General features: G+C 52.3%; 1 protein-coding gene across 2 annotated transcripts; it reads right to left on the bottom strand.

Annotated features, from left to right (window-relative positions):
* Positions 1 to 62: 62 nt before the first annotated feature.
* Positions 63 to 7699, bottom strand: LOC130908440 (polyhomeotic-like protein 3). 2 transcript variants are annotated; one of them, XM_057823860.1, is made up of 12 exons: positions 7040 to 7699; positions 6053 to 6452; positions 5534 to 5668; positions 5221 to 5304; positions 4959 to 5145; positions 2483 to 3106; positions 1810 to 2003; positions 1435 to 1603; positions 1262 to 1373; positions 1078 to 1201; positions 766 to 1009; positions 63 to 695 (listed from the first exon to the last, which is right to left on the bottom strand). In XM_057823860.1, exons 2-12 carry the CDS (start codon positions 6431 to 6433, stop codon positions 535 to 537), a joined length of 2415 nt encoding a protein of 804 aa, XP_057679843.1. In that variant the 5' UTR covers positions 6434 to 6452; positions 7040 to 7699; the 3' UTR covers positions 63 to 534. The 2 variants fall into 2 exon arrangements, with proteins under 2 accessions (XP_057679843.1, XP_057679844.1); XM_057823861.1 differs by lacking the exon at positions 5221 to 5304.
* Between the last annotated feature and the right edge of the window lie 76 nt (positions 7700 to 7775).

Here is a 7775-nt window from a genome sequence, read left to right as displayed (position 1 = left end):
CTATTCAAACCAATACTCCTCAGTGTACTCTACATCATCATATAAAAATGCATTACCCCCTTGTTTATTAGTCATTTTCTTCAGAAGGAAAAACACTGTACCAATCTGAGCACAGGAGCGATGGATCACCACAAGAGGGCGCTAAAAAAACAACAGGAACAGGACGTGAAACCGAGACAGATATAGGGAACAAACAATGCATTTGTATGTTCTTCAATGTAAAGATGAAACACTTGAAAGTGGCGCAATCATAAGTTTAGTTGCTTTATTAAATAGGATCTCATCAAAAGGTGACATTTCACCATCTGCTGTTTTTGGGGCGAAAATAGAAAACATCACATTTGCATCAATCACGTACAAAGTTCACCAAATAGGATTTGGATTTTTTTTTCATTATTTTATATATATATATTTATTTATTTATATATATGTACAGACACACAGTGGTTATGTGAGCTAAGGGATCAATTTGTCATCAACGTCACATTCTAAAAAAACCTCAATTGGATATATGGAAAGTCCTTCTGGCGCTAGTTAAGGGTGCTTGAGCGCGTTGATGTGCGCGCAGATTTTGAGGGCGGGGCCCAATTTGATGTTCATGCTGCTCATTAGATGTTCTTCAGTCAACAGCAGCAACGCTTGCCCGTCGATCTCCTGAAGGCGGAAAGACGACGAAACTTCGCCTCCGCCGCAGCCTGGAGCCAAAAAGGAGGAATCCACCAGTTTTCATAGCTTATGAAACATTAACGGACAAAGTCAAGTTACCCGGCAGCGCTTGGATGAACGCGGTGACTTGTTCGACGGTCCACTGAGAGGGTTCCGTCTGGACGGTGCTCGTGGGCGTGGCCGCCGTCACCGGACTCTCCGTGATCGCAGGCTCGTCGTCGTCCTCCTCCTCCTCCACTCCCGCCGCCTCCATGACCTCGTCCTCTTCTTCCGGCTCAGCCGTCGCCGCCGCCGCCGCCTTCTCGTCATTCTCCCGGCGTCCGGCGCTCCAGAGGTCTCGGGGCTGAGCGGACAAAAGATAACGCGGCGTTCCTAGATCCTCGCCCCGCCCGTCCGGCGCCGACAAGTTACCAGTCTGAGCAGGAGCGGCTTCCCCGGGACGGATCGCGCCCTGTTGAGAACGGGTCGGGGCTTTTCCGCACGGACGGCGCCGGCGCTCAGCGCTCGCAAGCGCTTGGTGAGGCGGACGTTGAACCTGCCGGCGACAAGAACGGCGTCAAGCCCGACGGGGGTCCCGGCGGGAGAGGCGTCTCACCCTCGGGCGCAGGACGTGGAGCAGAAGCGTTTGGAGCGCATGAAGTTGTGGGCGTGGCCTCGCTTGCCGCAGAACTGGCAGTGAAGGACGCCTCGGTCCCGCCGGGAACCGCCTGCAAAGCAAAGACGTCGAGCCGACGTGCGAGAGAGACGTCGGCGATCTCGGAATCTTACGGTCGGCTTGTCGTCGCGGGTCTTTGTCGTCGTCCTGCGAGTCCGCGGAATGTTCAGAAAGTTCCGCGGCTGCCGTCGTCTCGCCTGCCTCGCCATTGTTCCCGTTGACCGTCTGTGGCGGCGGCGGCGGTGACGACGGCTGTGGGAGCAAAAGCGATGAACGGTTCACCTGAAAGAAAAAAAACAAAAAAACAATAGATACGGCACTATTGTACGTCTAATGCTGTCATTCCTCTCCCAACAATGACTTCATCTCTAGTAGACGTCCAATCCATCTGAAGCGGGAGGTCGGCAGCAAATCAACATCCGCTCGTTCTACACAATACGTCAGTTGCACGTCTATCGCTATCAGTGGCGGCGAAAGAATTGACATACGGGAAAGGGCGCGAGTCCTTCCTGAATGACGAAACCTTCCACCAGGTGAGTCAGGACGTCGCGACCTTCGGGCCAGGCGCCCGCCTCCCAGGACCCGCTCGCTCGCCGCTCGTCTTCCTCGGCGGCCGGCCGCCGTCGACTGAGGTTGAGGGCGGCGGACGGCGACACGGGCGGAGAAGACAAGCTGGACGAGGCTGAAAACACGCCACAAAACTAGGGTTTAAATGAGCTTGTTATAACTTTATTGTGAATGCATTGCCTTTGAGAGGAACGTTGCCCCTACAGACATGGCCGCCCACCCTGAGGCCACGTCGGTATGTGCGAGGAAAGGCCTTTTCACGCTTAGACGTAGACGTCCACTCTAATGGTCTCGCACCGTCAATGGCAGACAATGTGTAAATAAGTTAGAAATGACTTCATTTTCATATCCGAGCATCGACTTTAATGGGAACATCGCCTCGCGACGGCCATGTTGGTAGGGGCGACAAATGGTCTTTTCACCTTCCTGCCGTGAATTCAAATGGCTTTATCACTGGTAAACTCCATCCATTTGAAGTGGGAGGGCAGTAAAGTGATGTTTTTTCATTGGCCACCAATCCTCCCACTTTAAATGGATCGGTTGAGTTGACTACGACCCGATTGGCCAAAATCAAGACTGCAAAACAAGTCCAACCTGAACGGTCGCCGGACGGAGCGGCCGCGCGATCGTGGTCGTCATCGAGGGTCTCCTCCTCCCGGCTCTTCTTTCGTTCCGGAGCCTCCGGCGCCGGCTCAATGTGACAAAGTTCCGGAGTCGGGACCGGATCGAGCTCAGGGAGTGGCTCCTTAGGAAGCGTCGACGACGCTGGCGCCGGGGCGTCCCCGCCGCCCGACGGCGCTCGCGCCGGGGCATCTCCACCGCCCGACGGCGCTTCGTCCTCATCTCCTTCTCGGTCCGGTAAGTCGGGACGTCCTTCTTCCGTCGCCACTGTCGGGAGGAGCCCCCGGAGCTGGTCCGCCTCCGTCCCGTCGGTTTCGCGTTTTTGCTCGTTTCGAGCGACGCGGTCTTTAACGGCTTCCGACGGGGCGCGGCTCTCCGCGGCCGGAGGCGACGCGGGACGCCGAGGGAGGACGGGCGCTTCCGGTCCGAGCGGGGGGCGCGCCGAAGCCAAAGCAATAATCTGAAGCTGCGCCGAGGCGGACGGCGCCGTCTCCGGGGGCGGAGCGGCGGCGCGGGGTCGGAGAGGGGCGGGCACCCGCGGGGACGACGACTGAAGTTTGGGCCGGAGGGGTAGCGCTCGCACCGGCGAGTACAGCGCTGTCATTTAAAAAAAAAAAAAAAAAAACCATTTAATTCATCATAAATTCAAAAATGGAATTTGTCTATTTGTCAGAGAGGGTCAAAACATGTGCTCCCTCTAGTGGTTCGCAAATGAATCACTGCCCAGTTCAGTTCTTTTATGTTTCTGCTATACATTTGCTTTTAACACACAAAAAAAAATCAATTAAAATTGAATTTAAAAAATCCAACTAAAATTTAACCATTTTAACTGCTTTTTACTGTGTTCTAACCTTGTTGTCTATTTTTAAATATTACATATTTAATATATTATATTAACCAGCAATTGTTATTAAACTGTACATATACTATATACTATATATATATATATATATAATATAATATAATATTAATATATATAATAATTTACAATATAATAGTTAATAGTTAATATATTATATTAACCACCAGGGAAAGCCTTTTTGGGTTTCAGAAAATTTCCGTTCACGCAGAGATCGGCAGAGAAAAGTGTGCGACAACTGTGGGACCATTGGACTTACGAGGAAGTGAGTAAACATCGTGTTATGTCAAATACTGGGATCATGGCACACGTTTTAATACGGAGGTGGCTTGAGAATGCCACTCGGCCAACGACCGGCTTCTTGTCAGATCCACCCAAGCCACCGGGAGAGCGCTGCACTCGGTTTATTGCCCTCTTCGTGTTCCCGGTGTTTTGTCAAATTTTCCACCCGATCAGAAATTGCAACTTTGTGTTAAAAATGGCCGCGAAGACAGCGATTACAAAGTAAACACAACAAACTTTCTTTAAATAAAGGACTATTTACATAGGGTTTCATCATGGACTGACATGTAGAAATGTTCCGCTCAGACACATCCTGCCATGTTAGCTGCACAACAACTGCAGCCGCTCTTCTATGACTCTCTCACTGTTTACGTCTTCGCTGTGTAGTAAACCATTATTTTACGCCATATTCGTGTTGACCATGTGGCAGCTACGGGCTCCTCTGACGTCAGCCGGTTTGTCCGGCGGTCATTGTCCAGCGGCTTCCCCGCAAACGAGCCCTTTGCCCGCAGTAGAGGACGACAAGCTCTAACTTGCCCGCCGCCGGGCGGGTTGCGGATCGGCGAAGGCAATCGGCAACCTCGCTGATCCGGGCTAGTTTTGTGTGATTTTTCGCTTCGAAGACTTTGAAACATCACTAGGTTCGGGTTAACGTGTCGGCTAGCTGTCACGCCTCTTGGTTTGTTTACATTCTCCAAAGCCGGGGCAGTGAAATGACAAAAGCCTGACTAACTACGGCGGCATAAAATATAGTTCGGGAGGTGTAAGAAGTCAAAAGATTTGACCATTATGGAGTCATTTTGCCATGTCCTACTGAATGAATGTATTTTTAATCATTTCATATTCCATTTAGCACAAGACTTATTTGTCATGACCATACCATTTATGTAGCTATTGGGGAAAAATACTTGCATAAAAAGAATATCCTGTAAAAATATTGGAGTAGAGAGACTGAAACGATGACATTTTGCGGCTCTCTTTGTCGCATTTTCCTCATTCTGGATAATTCCCCCTCAATGGGTTGAATTGTAAATCAGATGAAACAAACACCTTGCCAACGTCATCCTCCTGTTGAGGACGCTAAAGCCCTATAATGGTAGGCGTGGCTAAACGGTGGATTAAATGACTAATTTCTCGTCATCTGCTCTTCGGCAAATTGTCGTATACAGTCCAATCGTCCCAAAATATGATTGTAATTCACCTAATAATGCTATTTAAGACTTTTTTATCCTGTCTTATACACTTTAATTAAATCATTTCAATATATAACTTTTTTTCCAGGGCGGCGATCCAACGCCATCAACTTACTTGGCGGAGGCACCGGCAGGTGGCGAACCGGCGCGGCCCGGACCTCGGCCCGGGGACGCGGGCGCAAAGGAGGGAAGAGTGCCGTTTGCGGGCGGCACGGCCGAGGCGGGACCGGGACGGGGGGCTTCGGGCGCAAAGACGGGGGGCCCCCGGCGAGGGCGCCGACCGGTGACGGCGCATTCTGGAGCTGCGCGAGACAAACACAGAGAGAGGGCACGTGACCGTCGGCGGAAGGGAAATGACGTCGGCCTTCGGGGCTCACCTGAGCCGAGGCGGAAGGGGGGGAGGAGCGAGAGGAGGAGGAGGAAGAGGAGGGACCGCCTCGCATAGCAGAGGTGAGAATCAGCTGCAAGCACAAGACAAGCGCAAAAGAGGCGGTGGCAAAACACAGTCAGCAAAATGTCGCACGACAAACTGCCAATTTATAGCAACACGTGACTTGAGATCTGAGCGCCTTGAGTTAAGAGTTCCCAAAAAAGGAACAAATACATTTCCATCTAATTGCGCTACTCGCACTTGTCGGGAACTCTTAAACCACGGCGGCGAAGGCGACGTCCCCGCGGACACGTGTTTACCATCTGAGCTCGGAGCAGCACTTGCTCTTGGCCCGCCCCTTTGAGAACTTTTCCCAGGAGCAAAGCCTGCTGGGAGGCCGTCTGCCTGGCGACGCAGGCGGGAGGGCTCGGATTGGTCGGGTGAGGCTGCGCCACCTGCGCCGGAAAATCCAAACAGATATTTACTACAGTATACAAATACGGATTTGACGTCGATTGCCGTCAATGGGGCTTAAACTGGTGGTCCCGGTTCAAATGGATTTGACGGCAATGAATGAGTGAAGTTTAAAGTGAAAATTGGCCAGTGACCTGCCTCGGTGGCAGGTACATTGGGAGGAGAGACATTTCAATCAAATGCAATGTACGGTTATTCAAATGAAGTCATAATTTGACTGTTTCTAATCGGATTCCCCCTCCGCCCAAGAAAAACTTAAACATCTGCTTTTCACTCAATTGATCGCCGCCAGCCCCACCTAGTCCAGACGGATCGGACGTACATCGACGCCGGTTCAAAAGAAAGACCGCAGATGGGTCGGTTACCTGTCTTCCGGGTGGACTGGCGGGCGTGTGGAAGGGCGTGATGGTGCCGGAGGCGGGTGCCGAAACGCTCCTCGCGCTCCCGTTGGTCAGCGCGGCGGAGGACGCGCAGGGCAGGATGGGGCGGGCGTACGTGTGAAGGGCGGGGCTCGCCGCGGAGCTCAGCTTAGGGGGCGCCGGGACGTGGGGAGAGGCAGTCCTCGCCACCGCCATCTTGGGGGCGGGAGTAAGCGGGGGCGGCGGAGAGGCCGTGACGGGCGTCGGCGGGGGCGCGTCCTGCAGCAGCGTGGGGTTGGGCGTGAGGCGGGGAGGCGCCGGCGGAGGTGCGGAAGAGGGGGACGCGCAGTCTACCGGCGGGCCGGCGCCGACGGCCTCCTTGTCCATTTGGTGACGCTTCAGCGGCCTAAGCATAAACACAAATGTGGACAAATGGACCAATTCCATCCTTGGCTGCCATCAACGGTGACAGAGCTCCAATGCATTTTGACTGTCCAATTGGATTGGACATCTGTCACAGTCAATGGTTGTGAAACACGACCATTCATTGCTAGCTACTGTATCCAGGTCCAAATAGATTGGACGTACATCGGTGTCAATGGTAATGAATTGTGGCGATGACCTGTAGTGACGGGCACTCGTGCAGTGTCTATGTCGTTCCACTAGATGGCAAAAAGTCCGTAAGCAACCTGCCGCTGGACTTTTTGGTGCCATTTTTCCCGATACGACGAAATATTTCGCCGAACAGTTTGCAAGCAGGTGCGCGGCCGTAAAAGCTAGGCCGCCGCTAGCACCTTGTTCCGTTTTGGACTCAGTACAGAAAAAAAAAAAAAGCGCTCGTCGTCCGCCGATGTGGACTCTCGGTGACAAAAAAGCGTGGATTTAAAAAAAAAAAACAAAAAACCAAAACAGGCCTCCACTAGCCACATGTCAAGCTAGCCCCACCAGTGATGCTAAGCAAGTGTCAGCTGGGCCGGTTCGGCGGGTTCTTACCTCTGCTCGTCAGCGTAGCTTGGCGGCCCTCTCCATCCGCTGCTCCGCGGAGCATTTTTGCAGCGAGGACGGGATGTCGAACCGAAGAGATGGGCGGCCCGCCCTAAACCCGTTCCGGAACCGGAGTACTGCTTCGGTGGACTAGTATGCGAGCAGAGTCGCTGTCAAGAAGTGACTTGTTCGTCACGGCCACACGCAACGCAGAGCAGACAGCAGGAAGACTGACTCCGCCTTCACCTGGGGAGGGACGTCAACAACGCAGCCGTATTGGATGTGGCAACTACCATCACATCGTCCCCCCTGAAACCGGAAAGTTATCATGCCACAACACCGCCCCGGCAAGTATTGGAGTACATATTTATTGTACTGAGATTTATGGTAAACTCTAGTTTGAATGAAAGGTATTTTGATTTACGAAGTGCACTGGAGTTCACAGACCGATTTGACACATTCAATATGGCGGACCCGCCGGCGTATGTCGGCTTTGGTCGAGCCAATCTCAATGCACAGAATATTGGATGTCTAGGACAAGTAGAACCGACGCCCCCTTCAAGTTTCTTCTCTTTTCAGTTTCTCTTGAGCTGACAACACTCTGAAATGATTTTAGCTGCTCGCTAGTTTGTCATTAGGTCTCCCTTCCTCCACGTTTGGGGTGTGGCGGGAAAAAATTGATACACCCATTTTCCTTTTCAACCCTCGCTTCCAATGATTCGCAGCGTCACAAAACGGTCAGCGT

Source organism: Corythoichthys intestinalis, chromosome 20 (genome assembly GCF_030265065.1).
Source record: "Corythoichthys intestinalis isolate RoL2023-P3 chromosome 20, ASM3026506v1, whole genome shotgun sequence".
Lineage (NCBI taxonomy): Eukaryota > Metazoa > Chordata > Actinopteri > Syngnathiformes > Syngnathidae > Corythoichthys > Corythoichthys intestinalis.
Note: the sequence above shows the minus strand (reverse complement) of the source record. Positions and strands in the feature narration are given on the sequence as shown.

What these genes read in the sequence shown, in the direction of transcription:
- LOC130908440 (XM_057823860.1), bottom strand. Translation starts at nt 6,433, where the DNA reads ATGGACAAGGAGGCCGTCGGCGCCGGCCCGCCGGTAGACTGCGCGTCC. An exon ending in TCCGTCCGGCGACCGTTCAG is followed by an intron (nt 2,004 to 2,482) that starts GTTGGACTTGTT and finishes GCGTGTTTTCAG; the next exon opens with CCTCGTCCAGCTTGTCTTCT. An exon ending in AAGGACTCGCGCCCTTTCCC is followed by an intron (nt 1,604 to 1,809) that starts GTATGTCAATTC and finishes TTTTTCTTTCAG; the next exon opens with GTGAACCGTTCATCGCTTTT.